This window comes from Balaenoptera borealis (assembly GCF_965194805.1).
Source record: "Balaenoptera borealis genome assembly, chromosome: 4".
Lineage (NCBI taxonomy): Eukaryota > Metazoa > Chordata > Mammalia > Artiodactyla > Balaenopteridae > Balaenoptera > Balaenoptera borealis.
The window spans coordinates 124,872,433-124,898,303 of NC_138861.1; the positions used below are offsets into that span (position 1 = coordinate 124,872,433).

The following is a 25,871-nucleotide window of genomic DNA, read 5'->3' on the forward strand; positions in this document are numbered from 1 at the left end:
GCCCAGCAGGGGACTCCACGGAATTAAAGCCATCAGATTAAGTAGGACTCTTTGTGGAATCAGAGTAACTGATGGTCATTTCGTGGTTTTGATCTGCTTTGGGATCCTCCCTGAAGGCACTGGATTGAGTATAGGGCCCACTCGACCCTTTGCGGGGTTCCCTGGGCTAGAACTGCAGGCGGGTGCCATGGGTCCCTTGCACTCCTACTTGCTGAACTAGGGGACCACGTTCTAGCTAGCGCTCTGAGCAGAAATGTAACTGATTTATTCTGTTCGGTATTCTAGACCCAGAATCTCTTTTTCTCGCTTCTCCTTAAAGAGGCCACTGTGTCGCCGCCGGTTGTCCATAACACTCATGTGTTTCCTCTTGATGTATTTGAGAGCTCTAAAAAACTGTATCTGCAGCCCAATTTTCCCTCCCAAGTTTTCTGTTTCCCACTGCTTTCTAAGTAGTTCCACTTGGATATTACACAGAAATCTCAATTCATTACGTTCAAATATAAACTCTTCTTCTTCTTCCCCCCTTCAGACCTGCTTCTCCTTATAGGGTTCTTCTCTTGGTTAATTACAGAATTATTCCAAGCCAGAAACCTGAAAATCATGCTAGCCCCATCCTCTCCCAACCCCTCACTGTCTTTGGTTCTAACAAACACGCACCTGCACCCACTGCTTCCTCTTCTCAGCCTTAGAGCCTCACCTTATCTCCCCCGGTCTCCTCATCTTGTCCTGTGACGGTCTCCTCCTGCACCCATCTCACTCTGCTACAGCCATTTCCCTTGTCCGCCTTCACACTAGACATGAATTTTGCCTCCCTCATCGTGTCTTTCTGGCATAATATTGTGATTATCACAAAGAAGCTTTCACTTTGCCTTTCGTGGAAGGAAAGAGGGCAGACAGGTGGACCGGCTGACGAACCTACCTTTATTTTCTCCAGGCAGGCCATGTAGTTAAACTCGAATTTTAAAATGCCCAGCATTCTCTTCGTTAGCTCAAATTCTAGGGAAGAGATGGTGTCACTTATCTAAGGAACTGAATGAAAAAATAAAGCAATGCATTTATTGTTTATCTTTTAAGGATGTAGATTACTACTGCCTTTCTTGATTTATGAAAAGAAATAAGTAGTGAGCACCTACGATGTCTCACAACCCAGGAAAAGAGAAAATCTTGTGCCTAAACTCACACACTACAAGGTATGTGATGTGTGTCCTCTGAGAGAGCACATCTCACAGAGAGTTAGTATCCTTTGTGAGAACTTTGATAAATAACTACGAGGTGAGGAGGATATGCCAGGCACCGAGGGGCAGGCTATATTTGAAGAAGAAAGAGTAGATGAGGGGTGGAAACCTGATGGGAGGTGAGGGTAGAAAGTTAGGTTGTAGCCACGTTATTGAGAATGTAAACTTTCCGGGGACAGGAATTTTTGGTGATAAATGTATTCTTTGGTGTATCAAGTGCCTAGAAGAATGCCAGGTATGGTACACAGCACGTAGTCAGTAGTATTTGCTGAATTAATGAATGGACTCCTCACTTGCCGAGACACTATTTGATAAACAAGTATTTGTTAGCCATGGTCCTTTTTTTTCCCTGCAGGAATGTGAATGTTTAGAGTTGACAGAAGATTGTTTTGGAATGTTCCAGGATCACAGATCTGTACACTACACTCACATGTGCAAAGACATCATACACCTACTCTTTCTGCATCTTTATCCCTCCCTTTCATACCCCTGTCCTCCTTGTCTGTTACAAATCATCATGCTCAAATCTCTCTCATCCTCCCCAAACCTCTGGATTCTTCATTTCCTTTTGTAACATAAGAAAGATTTAGCTGTCATTTTTTGCATTGATTTTTTTTTTTTTTTTCCTGGTGAGATTTTCATCTTTTTACACCCAGTGGTTACTTTCCATAGTGCCTGGGTACCTTGCCATGATCATATCCTTGGGACATCCTGACTGTGTGCAGTTTCTTGAAGGTCTTAAGAACCTTGAAAATTTAACTGTCTTCAAAGTCAAATCAGGGTTTCAAATTTTGCTTACTTCTTTTAATTGTAACTGTATTGGCAACAATTAAAAGCCTTATGAGAAAGAAAAAAGATACTGCAGAATCTCAGTGGAAATGAATACACCCTTCTAGGTACTTATTACATCCTCCTGAAAATGTTCACTGTGTTAATGAAGGCATCTTCTGAGTTTTTTTTTTTTTAATAGAACCATCTCCTTGACATTGGTCACTGTATTGCTTCTTCAGGTTAGTTGTGGCTTAACCCCTTTGGATAATCTTAGAAATTACTTGACTGTTCTGAAAAACTGACAACTAGATTTGATACTGCATATAAAACATTTTTTGTACTTTTTCTCATTTATGTATTTGTTTTAACTGGCTTTATTCTGAAGAATCAAAAACATGGCGAAGAGAGTATGTATAATTCAGAGAAAATGTCTTGGTGCAGAATAACTTTATTTTTTTCCTTTTCTCAATGTGGCTATCATTTCAGTCCATCATCTGTGTGTTGCTTCTCAGACTTCCTGCCCTGGGAAAATAACACCATAATTTTTATGTTTCAAAGCACTTTTATATATTTGATCCCATTTAATCTTCACAATGTCCCTGTGAAGTATTATCAGCATTTTTTAAGAAGAGAAAACTGGGCCTCAGAGAAAATAGGCACTTGATGGAGATTGCACAGCAAACTGTGGAATTGGGGTTTAAACCAAATTCTTTGCCAGTTAACTCAGTAAAAACAATGGTTAGTCCATTTTTGTTTTGAATGGTAACTTTTATAGTTTCAATGGTATTTTTAATTATTGTTTGTTTACTAAGTCTTGGCTAACTATCTTAGCAGTCGTCAAAGATCACGTTTGATGTCCCGCGGTGTTTTTAAAACATTTTATATCAAAAATGTTCATTATTCTCTTATCTACTAGATTTTGCAGAATGAATATTTCAGTTCTGTGCAGCCCACCTGACCAAATTGGAGCATTCTTTGTATCAGGCCCTTTAAAATGGGAAAAGAGGCCCATTGATATTGGTGTTGGGAACAAGAACAGAGGTCCCAGCACCCACCCCCCTTCTCCCGTCACCATCTCTGTGTAGGATTCTCTCACAGTCCAGGCATTCTTTGCCTCAGAGTGGATGGGGCTGACAAAGGATGCAGTGTTATTGGTGTCTCCACTGCACTGGCCCCCTCTCAAGGCTCTATTTTGTGGGGAGAAAGGAGTAGGTTTGGGTCATAGGCTGCCGTCAGGACAGATCTGGTGCTAACCTCCACAGCCCAGTCTGTCCCCAGGCTCGGAGCTGTTAAAGATTTCCTTAGGGGTCTATCCAGATGCTGATGTCCTCAAAATTAAGCCTAGACTGGATAGAGGTGGGCCTGTACCATCCACCTTTTCATTAGATATTCTTTCCTTGATTCTGAAGTGATGATCTTTTTTTTTTTTTTTTTTTTTTTTTAAACATCTTTATTGAAGTATAATTGCCCTACAATAGTGTGTTAGCTTCTGCTCTATAACAAAGCGAATCAGTTATACATATACAATATGTTCCCATTTCTCTTCCCTCTTGCATCTCCCTCCCTCCCACCCTCCCCATCCCACCCCTCTAGGTGGTCACAAAGCACCGAGCTGATCCCCCTGTGCTATGCGGCTGCTTCCCACTAGCTATCTATTTTACATTTGGTAGTGTATATATGTCCATGACACTCTCTTACCCTGTCACATCTCACCCCACCCCCTCCCCATATCCTCAAGTCCATTCTCTAGTAGGTCTGTGTCTTTATTCCCGTCTTGCCACTAGGTTCTTCATGGCCTTTTTTTTTTTTTTTTCCCTTAGATTCCGTATATATGTGTTAGCATACTGTATTTGTTTTTCTCTTTCTGACTTTGAAGTGATGATCTTTTAAAAGCCTACTTTTACATTTCTGGAATTGGGATGTGTTTTACATTTGTACAATTCAGAGGAAGTTTTGTTTTTGGATAGGAGGCTAAGTGTATAACAAAGGAGAAAGGAGTCACCCAATGACTGTCTTCTCTAAAAGTCTCAGAATCTGCTCTCTGCTCCTTCTTAGAATATTTTTTCACTATCCTCCATTTCTCGACATTGACCATGTCAAAATATTACCTGAAGTTATTGGAAGTTTTAAACTTTGGGGGCGTTTGCTGCCCCAGTCTGACTCTGGTATATCTCTTGGCTCCTGTTCCACCCCCATCTGCTGTCTCACAGGGCCAGGTTACATTACCCACTCATCCTGAACGGCGCTCCAGGGAGGGAAGTGGGGAGGGGGAAGATGATATACTTTTCATTGCCTTATTCTTCCAACAACCAAGTCAAGGCATTTGGTGTATAATTACTCTAGGGAAAGGAATCTGGCCATACCAGGAAACACATCATGTGGACCAGGTCACAATTGTTAAAAAAAAAAAAAAAAAAAGCAAATATGTTAGTATATAGCATTTGATTATGATAAATATGTTAGCCATATTTCCTTATTATGCTACTTTTTTCCACAAAGGGCATAAGACGCCTTCCCTATTTAACTCTACAAGAAGATAAAATGATTATTATTATTGCAAGGTTGTCTTTTCAAAAGCTATGTATATAAAATTATAGCAAAGTATATATAGGTAAGTATCTAAATTGGTTACTTTAATTGCATAGAAATGGAAGTATTCATGGTCATAAAGTGAGAGAGGCATCTATGACTATTGCTGCTTTCCTGCTCAGTATTTGTTCTATTCCTGTGACGATTTTGCTTTTACTTACATTGTGGAAATGGCAGAGTTTTTCCCCTGGACAATAAGCAGGAGAAACCATAGAGACAGGCTCTGGGTTTGGGTCTGTGATGATGGCTGAGAGCCTGGGAAACTCAGCAGAGCCCGGACATCCATGCTCTGTTCCTGCCCTGCCATCTAGTGGACCAGCGAGCGTGCAGTGCTGGCCAATTAAGTATAAAGGACTGAATGCAATTACCAAACTCGTATGGTACATGATGTGAGGTGTGTATTCTGTACATATATGCACAAATATCCATAACATACATAAGAAAAAGTGGTACTGCTAACACGTGGCAGTTGATGTGTTTAAAAAACAAAGTCCTTAAATGAAAAGTATTGAGAAATCTATCCCTGCAAATATTAAAATGTATTATAAAATAGCAGTAAGTAAAACCCTTTGACAGGACACAGGAATGGATGGATAGATCAGTGGAAAAGAATAGAATTTAGAAATTGACTGAGAGGGTGGCATTTCAAATAAATGAGGACAAGATGAAATACTCTGTAGTGTTGAGAAGGCTGGCTGTTTGCTTAAAAATAAAGATGTATTGCAGTCTCATTCTTTCCTCCAAAAAAAGTCTGGTGAGGAAAGGTTAAAAATTAAAGACATGAAACTATGTAAAATTACTAAAAAAAAAAGGTAGAGCTATTTAAAAGATAATCTTAAAGTGGGAAAAGTTTGCTAAATAATTGGAAAATAAACCCAGAGTCCACTTAGGAAAAGGCATTTTATCCTTCTAGCAAAACAAAATAGTTGACAGAAAATTATAAAGCAATAATACTTAAAGGGAAATACTACAGTCAATTCTTAAGTTAAAATCAATTAAGTAATAGTATATTGACAGCATCTAACAGAGTACTATACAGACGACCGAGAGAACAAGAGATGAAAACAATTTGAATTTACGTTTCTCTGATTATCCATCTGAGGCTAAGCATCTTTCCATGTTTTATGCCATTTGCTCTCCTTCTGTGAAAGAGGTGTTTTCTCGTGTTGTTTGCAGGGTTTTTTTTCCTCATTATTTTGTTTTAGGTATTAATTCTTTGTTTTGTGTGTTACAAATACTTCTGCAACTACTTATTATTCTTTTGCTTTTTAAAATGTCTTTCATACTCTAGAAGATTTTTGTTGTTCTACAGTCAGATCTGTCAGTCTTTTCTTTATGACTTCTGGAGTCTGTGACTGGCTCAGGAAGGCCTTCCCCACCCCAATACACTAAAATTATCTTTGGGGGTTTTCTTCAAGTACTTCATATATTTTAATTCAATTTAACTTTTTAATCCTTCTGTAATTTGTGTTAGTGGAGGGATCTAACTCACTATTTTTTCTGAATCAGTAGCTGGAGGCCTCCTTTCTCCGCTGATGAAAACGCTGACTTCCTATCTTCCTTCTCCTAATAATGAAGACATGCATTGTGATGGTTCTAGATTCTAGAGTACATTTTAATATCTTGAAGGGTAAACTCTCTCTGTTCTTTTTCAAAAATTTCTTGGCCTCTCTTGTACATTTTCTTTTCTAAATGAATTTTAGGCTCAGCTTTTCAGGTTCCATAACAATCCTTTCGGAATGTAGGCTGAGGATGCACTGAACTTAATTTTATAAAAAATCAGCATCTTCATAACTTTGATGTTTCCTTCCCAGCCCATGTTACATCTCTCCATTTGAATAGATTTTCTTTTTTGTCCTTCGGTAAAATTTTCTTATTTTCTTTATGTGCATCCTTAGGTTTACTCTAGTCTTAAATATGTATTATTTTTGTTGATATTGTGAGGGTTTTTTTTTTCAGTCCAATTTTTTAAGTTGGTATTTGCCCCAGGACAGGGGGTTTCTAAAGTATCTATATTTTTAACAGTGGTAAGTTTCTAGAATTGGGAATTTTTTTTAACATTAATTACATGTATTATGAAGGGGGGGGTTTAATGAAGAGTTGTTATTAAATCAGTTTATATTTTATAACTGATGGGGTCTTAAATTCCAGAAAATACGGTATGTATATCTAGAGTTGAGATGCCTCCTGGCCTTCCAGCCCTTTGGAGACCTAAGCACACTTTTTGTGAAGTTCTGGTTCCAAAGCCTTCACCACAAGTTGAGCAAATTCTAGATCCCTTCGGCCTCTGGCTCGTGCATCTAGTCATGCTACCAGAAGGTCACTGTATCAGCCAAACCCCAAACCCAGCCCCTTCTATGTTCCCATAAAACATCAGTCCCCCCAGACATTTTCTGAATTGAGGCTGCAGATTGGTGATCACAGATCACGGGGAGGGGTTACATCCCCAAGCGGCCCAGTGGCCCTGCCCCTCACTCTCTGTACTCCCACCTCTCACTCCCCTGTTCCGTCTCCAGCTCAGGACCTAGCAGTTGGGATATCACCTCGGGGCCTCACTCTCCCCTCTAAGCCAAGTGCAGTATTATCTTCTAAAAATGCTGAGTACTTTCCCTGGAGGGAACCATAATGAATAAAATTTTCTCTATTCCCTTCCATACAAATAAAGATTATATACTTGAATATATTCTTGTTACGGCTAATGACTATGGTAGGAAAAAAGCTGGAAAAATAGGTTTATGAATTTCATTTTGTATCATGCAAAACAAAGAACAAACATGTATACAAAGAGTCAGTTGAAACTCAAAGACCTTTTAAGTCCTCGGGAAACGAAATTTAAATAATGTTATTCCCATAACGCTTAGTATTTCTGAATGTAAACATTTTGTAAATGGCATTGACCCTGAAATTTTTGTCTTTAGAGAATTGGATAGTAGGTGATAAATTATTTGAAGACAAACCATAGGCAGAAAACACCATATGAATTCAGATTATTCTACTGTGCAGATTATTCTATTGTTCTAAGTATATCTGGCTTAAGACTATATATAAATTGAAAATTCTAAATCGGTTTGTTTTGTTTCCTACTTTGAATCTACAAGTTACGCTGTTAAATTTTCAGCACGTGATAGTCTTGGTAAATGTGGTAGAATATAAGTTAAAAGCTTTAATCCACAGTTGATATATTCTCGATTTCTTTTATATGTTCATAAACAAATAGAGTTTCCTAGAAAATGAGGTGTTTTGATAAGGTTTTCTTCCCTCCCGAATAATTATAGCCTATTTTACTCACTCAGTAGCTGGAAGGATGTACCTCCTTTCCATCATCACTCTTGGTCATATAATGACACTATTCACTAATTGATTTGAGGCATAAAATGTGGTCCTCTCTTCCCTGCTAAGAATATAAGTGGGATAGAGCCAGTTAACACAGAGCTCATTAAGTGAGAAAAGGAAAAGAAAAGGAAAGAAAGCAAAGAAAATAAAGACATAAAGAGGGCTAACATTCCATATAAATACTTAGTATTGAGCTATGTGGTGATGCCATTGCGATGATACTTCTTACTGTACTTCTTACCTCCCAGCTGCAAATCAGGTTATGCCAGACAGTGGTGTGAAATGCAAAGAGCACGGGCGACACAGTCGTCTTGGTAACTTCTTCATCCTGAACGAGAGACCTACCGGGTCTGCGAGATAATAGCAGTGACAGCTTGCTCTGCACATTATGAATACACAGTGGGTTTGTCCTGTTTCCATGACTATATTATGGCATAGGTGTTGCCAGTAGACAGCATGTTTGTTTTCCTTACAACGGAATTATGTGTTCTTCAGAGTGCTGTGGCTTTATTCATTTTTATATGGGAAACTGAAGCTCCGTGTCTTTGACAAAGACTTATTCAAAGGGATAACTTACCATAAAAACAAGCTGGTGCCTACAGAATAAAATCAAGCAAGGGTGGCATCCCTTAAAACGAACTTCTTTCATCTTCAGTTAAATCAATAATACTGGTAGAAATGTGTCAATGTGTCTTCCTATGAAATGAGTATTCCTGAAATTTGACAGTTGTCCCTATTTAACATCAGATATGCCATGGCCCCTTATCTATTAGCTGTAGATGGACATGTTTGAGAATTTAGCATTTTCCCACTCAATGAGAGAAAGCTTCTGCTCAGAGATTTCCAGAACCCCTGGATGCCTCACTATACAGTATGCATGATTTCTATTCTGTGTGAGTTGAAGAAATAATTAGAGAAATAGTAAAACTTGTTAGGCCTATGGATGTTTGGAACTATTAGCTACTTCCTTCTCTTTCTCAGTCATTAATACAGTATGCTCTTCAGAAATGAAAATTATCAAACTTAGACCAAGATAAAACCAGCCCACTCCTAAAATAAAAGTCTCCCTGGGTGGGTATGGGGGGGTGGTAGTTAATGTCTTTGTCATGTGTCTAATCTTTCACTTATGTCCTCATACAAATTTATCTGACCATGTTTTAAACATGAGTTTCAATTTTTTGTTTTTTACTTCTGTCTGAGTTCTTAGGTCATTAATTACTGATTTTTTGTTGTTGTTTATTGATCTTAACCAAATGAACTATCTGCCCTCCTTATTTTAGTTAACATCGTTCAGTGAAATTTTTTTTTTAAAAAGCAGTTATCTAAAGGAAGATATTATATTATCTTCACTATTTAATTGTTTAAGAAAATTGTCTGAAGGCTTTTTAAAAACTGGGCTGTGATGACACTGGTTATGAACTGTATTACTCCTTCATAAAATTAACTGCCACATTTTGATTTGCAGGATCTCCAAAGGTGGGTAAATGGTGCTAATCAACATGGCTTTGTCCTGGTGTCTTTCGGAGCTGGTGTCAAGTATCTGTCAGAAGACATTGCTAACAAACTGGCAGGAGCTCTGGGGAGATTGCCCCAAAAAGTGATTTGGAGGTAAGGTAATAATATAGATTGTTTCTTCACTCTTGATTTTCCATATCCTCTTACTTGGCCCGCAGGTCTGAGTAAGCACAGCCCATTGATTCCCTGGCAATATTACCAGGATGCCTTTGACTTTTCATTTTGTTTCTTAGTGTATCGAAATCAAAGGATTAACTTATATAATACTCTGTGATGGATAAAAAGACATCTAGCCCATAGCATAAAAAGAAGATCTGATGCACAATGATGTATTTTTGTGATGGGTGCATTTTTATGTTACCTTCATTTATCCTTCTATTATTTATTGTCACTTAAAAATGTGTAATTGCATGCATTTCTATATACTCCTTCAAGTCAGTGTTGGAATGAGGAAAAAATGATGGATGAATGATTAAATAGGTAAAATATTTCATGGAACCTTTTGGGCTCCCACTTTGTCTATAAATGCTTTCAATTTCCTTTATCCAAGAGACCAGGCCTATAAAAATACAGTAACTTGCCAGTTAATGCTAGTCAAAACAGACCCCACTTCTTTTGGGAGGCACTGCCAACATGTTTCTGTCTCTGGAGTTTCTAACCCAGTGTCTAAACTTGGATCTGAACACTTATTTAGTGTGTATTTACTTAGTACCTGTCCCCACCATTGGGCTCTAGGGATACAGCAGTGATCAAGGTCGGCCCCAGTGTCAAGCCATTACAAGTAGGCTCTGATTAATAGGGGTTTTTCCTTTGTAACACCTGTGGGAGGATTAGCTCCTACTTCTCCTGGCTAAGCTATGAAATGGATACATATTTTATTGCAGTGGTTTAAGATCTCTCCCTTTGGATTCCAGCCCTATTGGATTTCTTCTGTTAGGCTTAACCGAGAAAGTGCCCCTTCTACTTTATTTGGAAGAGTTTGTATCTGCTCATTTCAAACTCTTGCCATTCTCTCAGTTGATAAGCACTTTATGGTTTATCTTTCAAAGAGCAAGGCAGGAAACAGCCTAATTATGTCCTTTGCCCCACAGAACTGTCTTTGGGGCCCAGCTAGAGAAGAGTACTTCCTGCTTTCTTCCAATTCTCGAGCCTTCCCTCAGTTTCTGGGTGTCCAGATGGGAGCTATTGACTGCCCAGTGGTGGCCCTTGCTGGTCCTTCCTGTTTCACCTTCTAGGTGCTGGTAGAAAATGACTTTCTAGCATAGGGTCATTTGGTTGCTATTTTCCGCATCTCTGTGGATAGGTGAGGAGAGCTGAAGGAAAATAGATCTCAGTATAATCAGAGTGTTTCTTATTTACCCCTCAATCAGTGAAAATGTGAAAAAGAAACTGAAATTTTTGTTGTTACTAAAACATGGCTTCCCTCTTAAGAATATCAATGAAAGATCATGTAACATTTATTTTAAATCCAAAAATTTAACCAGAGAGTTCATACCAGGAGTGAAGTGTGATTTTTTGGAAGATTCATAGTCTGGTGTAAATTTCAGGTTTTCTGGAACCAAACCAAAGAATCTGGGAAACAACACCAAGCTCATAGAATGGTTACCACAAAATGACCTGCTTGGTAAGTCAGTGACATGTGGGTGCTTACTTGGCTTTTAGATTTTAATTGTGTAAATGTGAGTTTATACAATACATGTATGGTGTATGATAGAATCATTATGTTATCTAGTGCGTTAAGTCCTAGATTTCAGACCAACAAGTCAAACCTTTAGTTATTGGCAAATAATTTTAAAGTATAATCATTTAGGCCTATAAATTAAAATTTTTAGACCAGTCACAAATTTTAATTTTCTGAAAAATATACTTAATACTATATAAGCTAGTGGTGAGTAAAGTTATACCTAGTTATGCCGATCAGCTAAAAGTAGTAAAATTAAAACAGTGAAAATTTAGATGTATGTCATAGTTTTACTACAGATGTATCCGAGAACCCAGAGAAATTTGAAATTATTCATTTGTTTGAAGCCACAGAGAAGCAGGAAGCCAAAAACACAGTCAGTTTATTTTAACTTTACTTGGATTATCTGCCTAGATTTTACCCTAAATCACTGGGCACTTTGGAACACTTTATTTCTTTTGATTTATTTATTTCTTGGGGTTCTGATCCTCAACTCAAAATTAAAATACCAATTATATGCATATCTTTTAAGATATCTGAATCTAAATCTAATTCTCTTTAATAAGCACAGATAGTAAAATGTAAATTGTTTCATTCATTAAATCTCTAGGAAAATATAAGGCCATATTATCCTTTAAGATAACACTTATTAAGGAAATTATAAAAATGTTACTGATTTTGGCAATATCAACCATCATTTGTTCAATAATACTAATCTAACAGATTATGTAAAAGTAGCTTTAAGTTATATTCTTAAAAATAGACTTTTAAAGAATATCTTTTAGAAGCTAAATTGACCCCCTAAAAACCTGCAAATTGAATTTTGTAACTAAAAAACAGTAAGAAAAACAGTAAGTATATATATAAATAATTCCTTTTGTTTAGTTTATTATAAATGTTATTCTATAAATGGTAAAACTGAGAAAAAAATCATAAGACAGTTTACCTTTTTTGATGTTTGTATTTTTTTTCTTTTTCTTTTTTATGTCTTTACTATTATGACTTCAGATTCCATAGAAGGTAGGAAGGAAGCACTAAATTTAAATAAGATATCTTGACCGTCAGCCATCTCAGTTCAGCAGGGGACACTGCTGTCTGGGAGCATCTAAATTGGTCTCATGGCTTTTTTCCTGCGAGGCTCTACAGCGAGGTGTAGCTACACCCAGAGGCCCTCCTCAAGTTCACATCTCTTCTGGGTTCCTCAGAATCTCAGCTCTCTGCCTTTTCTGAGATTAGCATCCTTTTTAACTCTAGCCATGACCTTTGTGGGTCCTCTGTTGGTTTCTAACTATGCTCAGAATATTCCTCCAGGATGAGAAGCAGGAACCAAATCAGTGTGTCTCCCCTCCCCTCCTCTCACGACACTCCCCCCTGCTCTCCATACACCAGCTCTGCATTATTTTTCACTGCTGGGCTTGGTGATAATAAAGTTTTGTTCAAAGAAAAAGGGTCGGTTCTACTACTGAAAAGAAAGTTTGAAATCCACTGCGAGGGTCGATCCCTTAGTTGGGCTGAGTTGAGAAGCCGCTTGTGGGTCAGAGCAAGAGACACTGAGTGACCAGCCCGCTAGATGTTGAGGTGGGAGAGTCCTGGAGCCCCACTGAGACCCAGGTTCACACACAGTTCGTTTTTTTACTTGATGTATGTTTATTTTAAATGTTTGTGTTTTTGCAAGCTATAATTCCTTTCTGGCCGTATAGCACCTATCCTGAGTGCAGTGTTTCTTTGTCTTACACTTTTTATGCAAAACTTTCTGCTCAGAAGGAGATCTGGATTTTTAAATATCTCATTAATTTTGATGAATTATCTCTTTTATCTCCATGACAGCTAGATATTATGTGATGTCCCATCTCTTACAACTAACTTTTGTAACTGTCTGTCCCTACGTGTTTTTATACCTAAAATGTAAAATCAGACCCTAAGATTGTGTAGCACAGATGCTGATATGACTTGAATGTTGTAAATGCTAAGCACCATACAATGTTCCTCTTTGGATAAGCACAGAAACTCTTCATGGACATCTGGAATCCAGCCCCACATTTTTACATATGTTTTTTTTGCAAAGTGTGTTTGACTTTAATATAGATAAATGCTTGAGTAGCCAGAAAGTGGGTGTCTGTGTTTAGTAGAATGTGGTTGCCCCCTGGTACTTTTTGTCATTTCTTGCTTTCATTGATATCCTGTTAATTATTGGCCATTTGAATGCAGTTGATATTTGTGTTTTGGGAGAAGATATTGTGATAAAATTCTTAAAGTTATAAATGTTAGCTTAAAAATGGCTTTTAACTGATATATATAAATCAGATAATTATGTATATAACAAGCATTGTAATTGGTATAGAGCAAGAATCTGTGAAACTGTGCCTTTAAAAATCCTGTATCTGAAATGCATGTTTATTATAATATCAGCTTTTAAGAAATTTCTGGAAAATCTCTTCCTAGAATAATACACAATATTCTAAGTTGTTTTCTTTTTTTAATCCTTCTTTAGGGCATTCAAATATTAAAGCCTTCCTGAGCCATGGTGGTTTGAATAGTATTTTTGAAACTATGTATCATGGTGTTCCAGTAGTGGGAATCCCACTCTTTGGAGACCATTATGATACCATGACCCGGGTACAGGCAAAAGGTATGGGGATACTGCTAGAATGGAAGACAGTTACTGAAGGAGAGCTGTATGAAGCCCTAGTGAAGGTTATCAATAATCCCAGGTAAGGTTTCAATTAATATTAAAGCAGATGAAATATATATACCACAGCACATTGTCAATAGCTGATTATTGCCAGTAGGTTGTTAATAAACCAATTATAGAAATATCCTTTAGATTCCTGGGTATAATGCCTTGTGCATGTTTCTGTCATTTGAAAAATAGAAATAGCAGTCATTTGGCCAGCCTTGTATGACCTTGAATAATATTCTACCAAGGTTTGACAAACTAAGGAAAAACTACCATGGGAACCGGTGGGTCCCTACTGTGTGTCCATTTTTGTGTCCTTTATCTCATTTTGATGCTCATAAAACTATACATCACCGTTCTCCTTATTCATATTATAGAGATGAGGCACTTGAAACTCAGAGAGCTTACGTAATTTGCCCATAGTTACAAAGCTATTAGAGTAGGAATTTGAACCAGGCCTGTCTGATTCCAAAGCTGGTGCTCTTGATACTGCCTGGTGCTGGGTTTCCCTAGTGCGGGGCGTCAATGAAATGCCGAGATTTTTTTACTCAGGTGAATGACTAGTCAGAATCTTTATTTTATTTTTTTTCTTAAATTCTTGATGTGTCTTGAGTTAACCCAGTTCACAACTGAGCCTGAAAGAGTAGAGAGTTGGCCTGTGTAGTTTTAAAACAAAGCAACAATATTTCCCATTTTTATGTGACATTTCATTGATCTTGCCTTTCAAATGGCATTAATGTCTGAAGAGTGTGAGCTTTTTCTGTTTATACCCAGGGTAGATGGCATAACACTAGACTGAGAAACGCTGCCGTATTCTAAGAAACAACCAACAATAAGAACAATTCTTTCATATAAAGCGATGTAGCTTTTATGTAAAAGGCACTGCAGTTCATCATGCTGTCTTATGTGGGCTTAGAGGCGGCCTTCATGTGCTGACCCCTTAGAGGATCCAGTGTCTTGGTCGCAGCTCTTGGCACTTGGATCAGTATGTTTGCTGATCTGAGGTACCTGAATATGAGATCCCTTCGTCTGTGTTCTGTAGCCTTTCTTTTAAAAGTCTAGTGTTTTTCAAAATGTGATGTTCTTGGGGAAGATGATATGTATCATACAGGCTTTTAAAGGAAGATTTGTAAAATGCAGCCCTCAAGGAGAGTTTGCAGAGAGATAGTGGCAGAGCTGCCGAGATTGGGTCGGTTATGCAGAAAAAGCAAAAGTCTGGATTATCCACACAAAATCAGTCTGGCTGTGTTCTGTGAGGTGTAAAAGGGGCCAAATCAGAGACCAGACTATAGTCTTAGGTCACACTGCGATTAAATCCCAGCTATGCCATCTTCAAGTATACATGTGTGCTTGATTTCAAAATAGGTTTTATTTTGTTCAGTGAATGAATTTACATTCTTCCACAAAGTATCCATATAAGATAAATAGTTATTTGCATATAACCCTTGAAAAGTTTAAATATTTAACTAAAGCCTTTTGCACATTCAGGGTAGGAAGATGTCTTTATTCATTGTAAAAATGACAATGATTCAGGTAGTATGTTCTTTGCTAAAAGTAATTATATGTAAACTTAAGGCATTTATCTTTATTTGTTTCAAATACATGATAATGTTCCATATTTAACATGCCATAATTATTGAAAAGGCTGATTTGATTCACTAATATTGTGTCCAAGATATTCTAGTTTAAACCAATAGTGCTAAAGAAGTATTACTTCTTTCTTTTTTACTCAACTTAAACCATGTCTTCCTTCTTCCCATACTAGTTGTTTGGATTTATTTAATGAAAGCTATTGCTTTTGTTCTTTGGAAGGAATTCTTTTGAATCTGGAGATTTTATTAAAGCAAGTTGTAGAGAAAGATGGGTAGTTAATCCTTATGAACTTAACACATATCCAGCCCGTGGTTATTACTTTTGATAGGAGACACTTCCCCTTTTGTAAAATAAAATGTGCAAGTCACATGAGCCCCTTACAAGGTAATTTGTTTTATTAAAAGTAATTTTATCCAAGACATTCGAAAGAGTTTAGAAGTGGCCTTAAGTGACCATTTTAATCACACTGTTCTTTTTTTTCCCCACAAACTTTATATTCCTACTGGAAGAAATTTTGAGTTGTAAAGCAAACTATGCTGAAAGGACAATGCCACTTGCTACCTCTGAAAGGGAGAATCTTGGAAAATTGGGCTGGTTAGTGAGCAGACAGCTTTATGAGTCTGCTCTTGGGGAGAAGTAAAGGTCTGAGTGATGAGTCCTTACTCCATACTCACGTAAGCTGAGGCAGGTAAGGACTGGTTCTGGACCAGTGAACCTATTGGAATTTCATAGGTGGCAATGAAGCCAGATTCCCTGCAGAAGGATCTTTGTCACATGCAGTCTGTTTAATCATCTCTAGAGAATGGGCCATATTCTCATGACATTAAGGTACCTGAGGACCAAGATTGTTTTTCATCCTCCTTCTTCTATGTTAAAATAGAAGGTTGAATTTCATTTTCTAAGATACCATGTTTCACTTCTGTATTTTAAAGATGCCCTTTTATCCTGTAAGAATTTTCTCACAAAACAGAGTAATCAAACGTTTCTAATTTACCTTTTGCCATTGATAAGAAATAATGATAGATTACAAAGCAAGCCCTCTTAATAGTACAAGGAATATTACAAGGATGGCCTCTTAATATTTGGGTGAGGTTTTACACTTTTAAAGCAACTGGGTTTATTATATAACAGTAATTTTGTTGTAAGGCTAGAAAATGTGCTTTTTCTTTTAAAAAATTTACTTATATAAGTATTCAGAATACAAGAAAACAATTAAAAATAACAATAGGTAACAACATTTTACAGTGTTCTATAGTTTTTTCACAAACTTTTCAACACATGGTAGACAGTACGGCTTAGGAGAAAGATCATGGACCCTGGGAGGCAGGAAATTATGGCCATGAGGGCAGTCTTTTGGATGATCTTCCCACCATCAGTCTCTTCCTTTTTTTAATCCTCTCCCCAAAGCTCTGGTTTAAAGCCAGTCTCTCTGATTTAATGGTCTTTGATTCTAAGAACAGGGCTGCATATCTTGTCATTCTGAATACACGCGAAAGGAGCCTCACGTTCCAATCTAACTTCCAGCCAAACACCCCTGTGCTACATACTCTTTCCAGATAAATTTGTTCTGGGCATACTCTTGCTCTCCCACCTTTATTACTTAGTTCACACTTCTCTTGGCCTAGCAAGCTTTCACATGTCCAAACTTGTTCCTGTATAAGGCACAGCTCGAGGGCCACACCCTCCATGATGTGTTTTGTAATCCTTCCATGTGGAAATTATTTCTTACGTTTGAACAATGCAAACTCTAATCAGAGATCCATGCTCAAAGGGGCTTTGTGCCAAAGATTGGCATATAAATGTACAGTTAAATATTTTAAATTAAAATGTTTACATTATATTAGATCACTTTTTGTGATGATCCTCTTTAGCTGATTTTTATCAATCATTTAAGAGTGTTTTCTTTATACGTATGTATATACATATACATATATGTATCTCTACTGCATATAATGTCACATATGGCTTCATAGTGTTTGTCAACTCCTTTTCATCTATTTACTAAATATAATAATCTCACTCTGTCACCTAGTGCTGTTTTAAATCAGAACAAAATTAAATGTCACTGCTAAAAAGAAAAGGTGTTGGGACAAAATTCTGCATTTTTTTCCGCCATCCCTCTGTTTCAGAATCTAATAAATTCGCTCCTCTTCCTGGTTGAGACTCATTGATTAATAGTATTTAAAAGCATATGAAGAGAAGGATTACGTGTATATAAGAGGCATGGTCTAGTGTAGAAGGAGCATGGGATTTGGAGTCAGAAAAACTTGAATTTGAATCTCAAATTTGTAATCATGGTTAGGTCACTTGGTCTCTCTGATTTTCATTTTCCTTATCTGTGTAAAACTTATTTTACTGTGTTAGTATAAGGTAATGTGTTGAAAGCACTTATCACAGTGCCTGGCACATACTAGGTACTTAATACAGGATAGCTATTTTTATTATTTTCCCTATTTTTAACTTTAAGGAGTTATGATCCTGAGCCTTGTAGCTACATGATCATTCTGTGTCTTACCTCCACCTCATAGCTACCGTCAGAGGGCTCAGAAGCTTTCAGAAATCCACAAGGATCAACCGGGTCACCCTGTCAATCGGACTGTCTATTGGATCGATTACATTCTCCGTCACAATGGAGCCCATCACCTACGTGCCGCTGTCCATCAAATCTCTTTCTGTCAGTATTTTTTACTGGATGTTGCCTTTGTGCTTTTGCTTGGTGCTGCCTTGTTTTACTTCCTCTTGTCCTGGGTCACAAAATTTATCTACAGAAAAATCAAAAATTTGTGGTCTAGAAATAAGCATAGCACAGTTAATGGACATTACCATAATGGAATCCCCAATGGCAAGTATAAAAGAAATGGCCACATTAAACATGAAAAGAAGGTGAAATGAGCCAACAGCCCACCTGATAGTAACAAATCTCTTCAGTCATTGAATTTTTATTGCTATAATTTAGTCTAACAACTACTAAAAGGAAAACATCAGTAAACAATTCTAACACTCCCTTATCTGATCTTACTAATGAAATTCTGTGGAATTAAGATGGCTGTAAAAAGCACAAACCTAAAATGCAAAAATGTATTTTATTCGAATACTGATGCAGAGAGTTTTGGCACTGAACCTTTTAGAAGCCTTAATTATTCAAATCAGTTAAGTGACCATGTCAGACTTTAGTTTTAAGCCTTGATATATGTGTGTCCCGGTTAAGGAATGGTTTCTTTTCTCTTAAAAAGATTTGTTTGTGTATGTATGTGTGTGTGTGTGTGTGTATGTTTCCTAATTAAGATTATTTCAGCCAGCTGCTTGTTATATTTGTTGATGGTACAACACATTCAAGAATGAAGTAGAAAGCCGGTTAGGATACAAGTGTTTCTCTTCTAAAATTTAATATATGGGAGCTCAGAACACTAAAATGAAAGAACACTTTTCCCTCAAAACTGAATGCAGAGGAAGAAAATGAAAAGATAGGTGACACTGGTTTTTGTACTTTTAGGGGTTTTTTGTTTATTCATTTTAGGTTTTTTGTTTTGTTTTAGTTTTACTTTTCTTACAGACTGTGGATACTTCTGGGGGAAAAAACATACAATTAAGTAAATGTATAAATTGGTTGTCACGTTTTACTTATATGTTCTCCCTACCAATAATTTGCCTCTGGGAGAATTTTATAGTTTTTTTCTATTTCATTTTAATGAATAACAGTATTTTAAATGTATAATTAAAACAAAGCAACAAAGCTCTGACTTTTGTTCAGAGTACTGAAGATAACTGCTTATATGGCATCTTTAAACAGGGTTGTTATTTGAATGTTTTGTAACTGTTTGATGGCTTTTCTGTAATGTAATTTTTGAATGTTCAGGTGTGGTGTTTCCAAAGTTTTAACTTTAAAAACCCACCTCCTTCATCCTATTTTGTTGTCTGGGCCACACAGTCTGTTACATAGGTGCCAACATTTAATTCTTTTCATTGGAACATTTGCTTTTCTCCATATTGGTACCTGCTTTGTCTGAGAGGTTTGAGATCTGGTTACCAAGTCAAACTTTACATGATATACAGAAGTGACAGAGAAATTGTACTACTTGTTTGTGAAAATGAGTTCCCACTCCCCTCCTCACTGCCTTCACCCCCACTTCAATCCACTGTGGCTGACATGGGACAGGAATAGTATTCATTTGAGGATAGGGGTGCAAGTCACAGATATCACAAAGTCGGGACCTCCCAACTGAACCATTCACTTGCTGGCAACTATGAGTTTATTCCCTGCCATTCTGTTTACTTAGCATTTGCACTACACATGTTGAGTGTATGCTTTATTTATTTGTAGTTTGAAATCTTATGTCTGACAGCTGAGAGTAGAAAAATACAACATTTACCTAATGACATTCGCTAACATGGAAAGAGTTGTGAAAATTCTAGAATGCTTAAATCCTTATCGTACACTATGACATACAACTTCATCACACTCCCACCAGGAGCCACTCTCCTGTACTTAGAAATAATGTCACAAGTAGTTTTCTAATGTACAATGCAGGCAAATATATTGCTGTCTGAATACTTGAAGAAATGGTATTACACATATAAGCCTATTAGTTATACCTTTTCACAATCTTATAATATTGCCGTTAAAAGGGAAAAAAGACACAGGCAATGAATGGTGGGATGGCAACAGGACTTAGAGTGTATGAATGAGTTGATTTTGCTTTTTTGGAATTGGATAAAGGTGACAGTAGGCATTCACTGGATGATTAAGCATAAATTAATCTCCACTGTGATAAAAACTTAAACAATAAACATTATTTAAAAATAGAGAAATGTTGTTGGAATAAAATTTTTATTCAGATTTTATTTCACAATATTATGTAAATCCATTATAAACATGTTTCTGAGACAGGTCTCCCAACCTTTATATGTGTATATGAGTGTGAAAACAGTGTTACATGTGAGAATTTTTTTTATTATTATTAAACAGAGGAATTTACCTTACAAGTGCATCAACATGGATCTTAAAATTGTCCCATAATTAAGAATGTTAAGTGTAGGCATTTACTGATCATTGTTGTTTTTTTTGTTTTTTGTTTTTTTAGTAAGCTTATTGTTAGCCAGTTTTGGTAAATAGAGTGATTTTAAATTTTCCACGCTTGGGCTAGATTCTCTAATAAAGTAAAGTTTTCAAGAAGGTATTTATTCATTTATTTTTTTAAAAAGAACCTCTGCAAGTATTTCTATCGCTGGTCATCATATCAAATGCAAATGAGAATTAAGACATCAATCGTTTTTCCTCTAGAGCCATAACTTTTAATATCCCTCCACATAGACGTAGAGGCAGAATTTGAATGTCCGGGATTGGAGGGGAGTGATGTTTGGGTTAAAGCGGTGGTTTATGATTGAAGTTGGAGAAAGCTAGCGATTCTCTCTTGAGGATGTAGACACTTTGTATAACAATCTGGGGACATTCTCAGACTCCCAAATACAACATTGATATCTTCTGGCAAAGTCTCCGGTGGTGTTTATCAACTTAGGTTTGGGAGTACTGTCCTTAATGAATCACCTCTGAACCTTACCTATCCAACAACTTATTGACCACCTCTCCCCGTAGATTGTGATACCCAACACCCCTCTCCAACTGCTGGAATCCACCACACTAGATCCTCAGCGGACTCCAATTCCGAAAAACCTATTCAGGTGATCTGCTATCTGCCCCGCCCTCCTTCCCTTCTAGGAGCCAGTAGTGGTGAGGCACTGCTGAGACAAGATGTAGCATCCTGTTTTTTTCCCACCCGTTTCCTGTTTCCACCAAAACTACAAGAATATTTATGCTCAGATGACCTGTCTCAGTGCCGTGCTCCCAGCTTTGCCTTGTAATTAGGTAGATTAGACATGATAATTCGACATTGTGGGGCATAAAACTTGTGATGAAATTAACATGAAAGAAGTTCAGTTTGTTGTTGTGAAACATTTCGTGGACCATTGTTATTTATAAACGGTAAGAACCTTCTTTGAAATACACAACTGTAGTGAATTGAAGAGAGAATATTTATTTATAAGCAAGAACTCAGGAACTGCCATGGAGGGGTGGGGAGTGGAAGTGACTTGACGTTCAGTGGATGCCTGTCCCATTGCAGACAGTATGCTGGATACTAGGGGAATTTACAGATGATAAGGACAGTCTCTCCTTCAAGGAGCTTGTGATCTAGTGGGAGACATGGACACAGAAGTAACTATAAAGTGCTGGGGCCCATAGCAGATGTATGTGCAGGGTACTGTGGGAACACTTGGGAGGCAAGAATACATGTCAAAGAAGCCTCTCTGTGTGCACCAGAGAATCCACACTCACTACTGGCTTGTCTTGTAACACAATGTCCATGCCGTCAATTGCTTCATCAGGAACATCCTCATGAATTTATTTTTTGAATCATGTATTGAATTCAAGCTCTGATTGTCTGAGGGTCCTGACTTTGAAGGCTTACCCCAACATTTACTAATCTTTAACTTTTGAATTTCTTATTTGTATGATGATGGTTACCTCATGGGCTTATCTTGAATACATATACACACCACACACACACACACACACACACACACACACGCACACACTGTGCTGGCCATTATACTGAATGTTTAATACACTGTGTGTGTGCGTGCGTGCGTGTGTTTAAAGCATTTAGCATAATGGCCCGCACAGGATGAGCCCTCAGATCTGTGGTATTAGACATGGATATACTGAATAGACTAACTTCTTTCACATCATCGTGCTCTCAGTTTTTGAAAGTTGTTTAGGAAAATGTGTTTTATTCATTTCATTCATTTATTCAACTATTTATTAAGGCTTCTATTCACCTGGTGGTATTTTAGGTGTCAGTGGTGCACTTGGCTCTCACAGTTATATCTTGTCCTCTGTCTTCATAGCTCAGCTATTCACCAGATCCCAAAATGCTGCTAAAATGGAATGACTCCGCTTTGAAAAGGTTTAAAAATGAGAGAACCAGTATAAGGTGACAAAAACGACTTCAAGGGATAATACAGTGATCTGTTTTATTATTGGAAGTATAATTATTTTCATTCTTGTTTCTAAGTAATGCAGGTGGTTTATAAATATAAAATCACATTAGAGAATGCTTATTTGCAATTGGTATTATCAAAAACAATTTGAAATAGAAAACTTTTAAATCTTATATGACAAAGTTTAAGAATTATGTGAATTCCATTAAAGAGCTTCTTATCCTTCTTACTTCTGAGACAGTGAAATTTTTTGCAGAGAGCAAAAACATTTTTCTAACAAATTTTAGCTAGTGGTGTCTTAGAAATCTATACAATTAAGACATATGTCAAAATGACATATTGTCATTTTTCTACAAATTCTGCAAAATGTTACAAGTTCCTAATCACTTGGGTATTTGGGTTTCTGACTTGGGGCCAGGGTGGGGAATGGCATGAATGGTCTTATTTTTCAAGATATGGAAACCAAAAGGCCCACTATAATTATGTAATTCGCACTCTTTACTTTTGGGTAAACAAGACATAATTTAAGAAAGAATTAATTCATATAATCCACAAGATTACTGATAATATGCCTAGTTAGTGTGATAAAACCAGCAGATTTTTTCCAGAAAGCAAAATATTGATATAATCCAAGGTCACATTGAAAAATCTATTGTAAAAAAACTGTTTTTCAAAACATTGAAAAACTACGTGTAAAATTATACTGTTATTCAAATAAAACAATTATAGTGTAAATCTACTCAAGTCTAACACCAACATTAAGTATCTCAGGTATTACAAATCATTTTCATTTATTAAATAATAAAACCTGAAGTCCTCACTGAATTTTATATAACTAAAAATATTTCATTGCTGTGTTAGTTTCTATCTACAGTTAGTTTTGACTCTTTCAGTAACGTATTTTATGCAGTAAGCGATTGTTTCTTATTACAAAGGCAGAATTAGCTTGAATTTAATATAACATCTACACTTTTAAAAGGTAATTTCTACTAAGCCCTAAGTCCTTAGTCCTAATATTAAGGTCAATTTTCCATCCAGGTCAGAAATAAGTAAAAGACAATGTAACAAAAAATAGTTTCTTATTGAGAGCCTAGATGCAAACAAATAATTTTGCTGTTGAAGGATCTATTACTCTTAGCACAGCACTGCATTAGAATGTCAAAAACTAATATGTTAGGAAGAATTTTATATATATATGCTAATTCTGCTTTAGCTACCCTCATGAAACTGTAGCTGAAGTCCATGAGTATTCCTTACTTTTAGCAGAAAATGGTAACTTCGAGTATAAACATATTAGGTAAATAGCATGTAACATTAAATTTCAAGTTAACGATGATGTGTGGTGTTATATTTCTGAGTGACGTCTAGGCATTTTGTTCTCAAATCGAAGGAACTGGTAGTTAGAGATCAGGCATTTAGAAAAGCCCAAGGCTAACATATAAAAATCGTCAATTCTGCTTCCAATCCTGATTCTGCCCTCTGTATATAACAAGTTCACCTTATGAATAAGAAGGTGCTTCTAGGTGCTTAAATATGCCACTGTGAACAACTGGTTAAAGCCTTGGCCAATAGAAAAAAAGCAAATACAAATGTGTGTATATATATATGCATTATATAAATATATAATGTTAATACTAAGTCTCTGTATGCATATGTGTAGTTAACATTTAAATTATACTAAACAATTCTTTAGAATTAGATTATAAAAATTAACTCAAACCAAAAATTCTTCACCTATTTTTTAAATAATGGTGGTATTACAAACTTAAAAGTTTGTTTCAAAAGACAAAAACTTCTTTGAAACTGAATGATATTCAAAAGAACTAGCCAGTTTTAGCATCTAATTCAGGTGGACCTCTGTAACACTTCTTGCTAAAGTATTGTGGAAAACAGGATGAAATTGTTATAAAATAAAATCAAGCTACTGCTCTGAATATATAGTCTTCTTTCTGGAACTTCCATCTTCTTATTTATTCTAGAGTAAAAAATATTTTGAGATTTAGAAGTTTAAACTAGATCCTAGTTATGAATAATATTTTCTCTTACAGTGAATTCAACTGACACACAATTTTTCATTTAGGGTCTCAAGGAGATGAGAACAGGAAGAAATTTACTTATGTACCTCTGAATCTATTTCACAGATCCAAGAGAATGGATAAGCCAGCTTTGCTGTTTGTGAAAGCGCAATTAACTTTTTTTTTTTTTAATTATTTATTTATTTATTTATTTATTTTATGGCTGTGTTGGGTCTTTGTTTCTGTGCGAGGGCTTTCTCTAGTTGTGGCAAGTGGAGGCCACTCTTCATCGCGGTGCGCGGGCTTCTCACTATCGCAGCCTCTCTTGTTGCGGAGCACAGGCTCCAGACGCACAGGCTCAGTAATTGTGGCTCAGGGGCCTAGTTGCTCTGCGGCATGTGGGATCTTCCCAGACCAGGGCTCGAACCCGTGTCCCCTGCATTGGCAGGCAGATTCTCAACCACTGCGCCACCAGGGAAGCCCCGCAATTAACTTTTGAGTTGAGTGTGTTGGCTTCCGGTTCCAGATTTCATACTACTTATTGCATAAACTGCCTTCTTCCCTTCCTTGCTTACCATCTTCTTGCTTCCAAGCTTTCAGTTTCCTCTCTTGGGTTGTCTACTGTTCGATGTTTTATAAGTTGCCCTAGCATTTCCAGGTTTATGGTGCATAGATTGTGCTTATGTATATAATGATGCCTTTGTTTTTTAACAGAGTATGGAAACCCAATTGCCAGTTCAAGCATTCCAAATTACCAAAGGCCAAATTGAGAAAATGTTCAACTGTGTTAAAAAATATTTTGTCTGTCACAGATGTAGAGAACAAATGTATGGACACCAAGGGGGGGAAGGTAGCGGGGGGTGGTGGTGGTGGTGGGATGAACTGGGAGATTGGGATTGACATGTATACACTAATATGTATAAAATAGATAACTAATAAGAACCTGCTGTATAAAAAATAAATAAAATTCAAAAAAAATATTTTGTCTGAACTAGCTGAATGTCATTTTGGATGGAAGTTCCCTTAAAAACAATGAATACACAGGTGGTGCTTCCTCATAGGTTTGGGAAGAATGCTGCACTGACTAGGGCACTGTGTAGACCTCTGGCTGGGGGACCCTGTGAACTGGTTTGGGGTGTAGCTTAGGGATCTTTAAACTGTCAAGCCATGTATACCCCTTCTTACCTCCCACTTGGTCAATCAAAATTTTTTTTTTTTTTTTAAAGATTTATTTATTGATTGATTGATTACTATGTTGGGTCTTCGTTTCTGTGCTAGGGCTTCCTGTTGTTGCGGCAAGTGGGGGCCACTCACTATTGTGGCCTCTTTTTGTTGCGGAGCACAGGCTCCAGACGCGCAGGCTCAGTAGTTGTGGCTCACGGGCCTAGTTGCTCCGTGGCATGTGGGATCTTCCCAGACCAGGGCGCGAACCCGTGTCCCCTGCATTAGCAGGCAGATTCTCAACC

At 37.0% G+C, this 25,871-nt stretch overlaps 1 protein-coding gene across 8 annotated transcripts in view; it reads left to right on the top strand.

Annotated features, from left to right (window-relative positions):
* The window catches only part of UGT8 (UDP glycosyltransferase 8), a 97,168-nt gene extending 71,564 nt beyond the window's left edge, over positions 1 to 25,604 (top strand). For 2 of the 8 annotated variants that reach the window (XM_082389647.1, XM_082389648.1), the window contains exons 4-10: positions 9,394 to 9,536; positions 10,991 to 11,067; positions 13,616 to 13,835; positions 17,923 to 18,068; positions 20,988 to 21,073; positions 22,298 to 22,383; positions 25,120 to 25,604. In XM_082389647.1, the coding sequence (XP_082245773.1) occupies positions 9,394 to 9,536; positions 10,991 to 11,067; positions 13,616 to 13,835; positions 17,923 to 18,068; positions 20,988 to 21,073; positions 22,298 to 22,383; positions 25,120 to 25,333 (972 nt within the window). In that variant the 3' untranslated portion in view covers positions 25,334 to 25,604. Of the gene's footprint in view, positions 1 to 9,393; positions 9,537 to 10,990; positions 11,068 to 13,615; positions 13,836 to 17,922; positions 20,204 to 20,987; positions 21,074 to 22,297; positions 22,384 to 25,119 lie in introns of those variants that run through there. The other 6 variants (XM_082389651.1, XM_082389646.1, XM_082389649.1 and 3 more) reach the window with 6 other exon arrangements.
* The last annotated feature ends 267 nt before the right edge of the window (positions 25,605 to 25,871 follow it).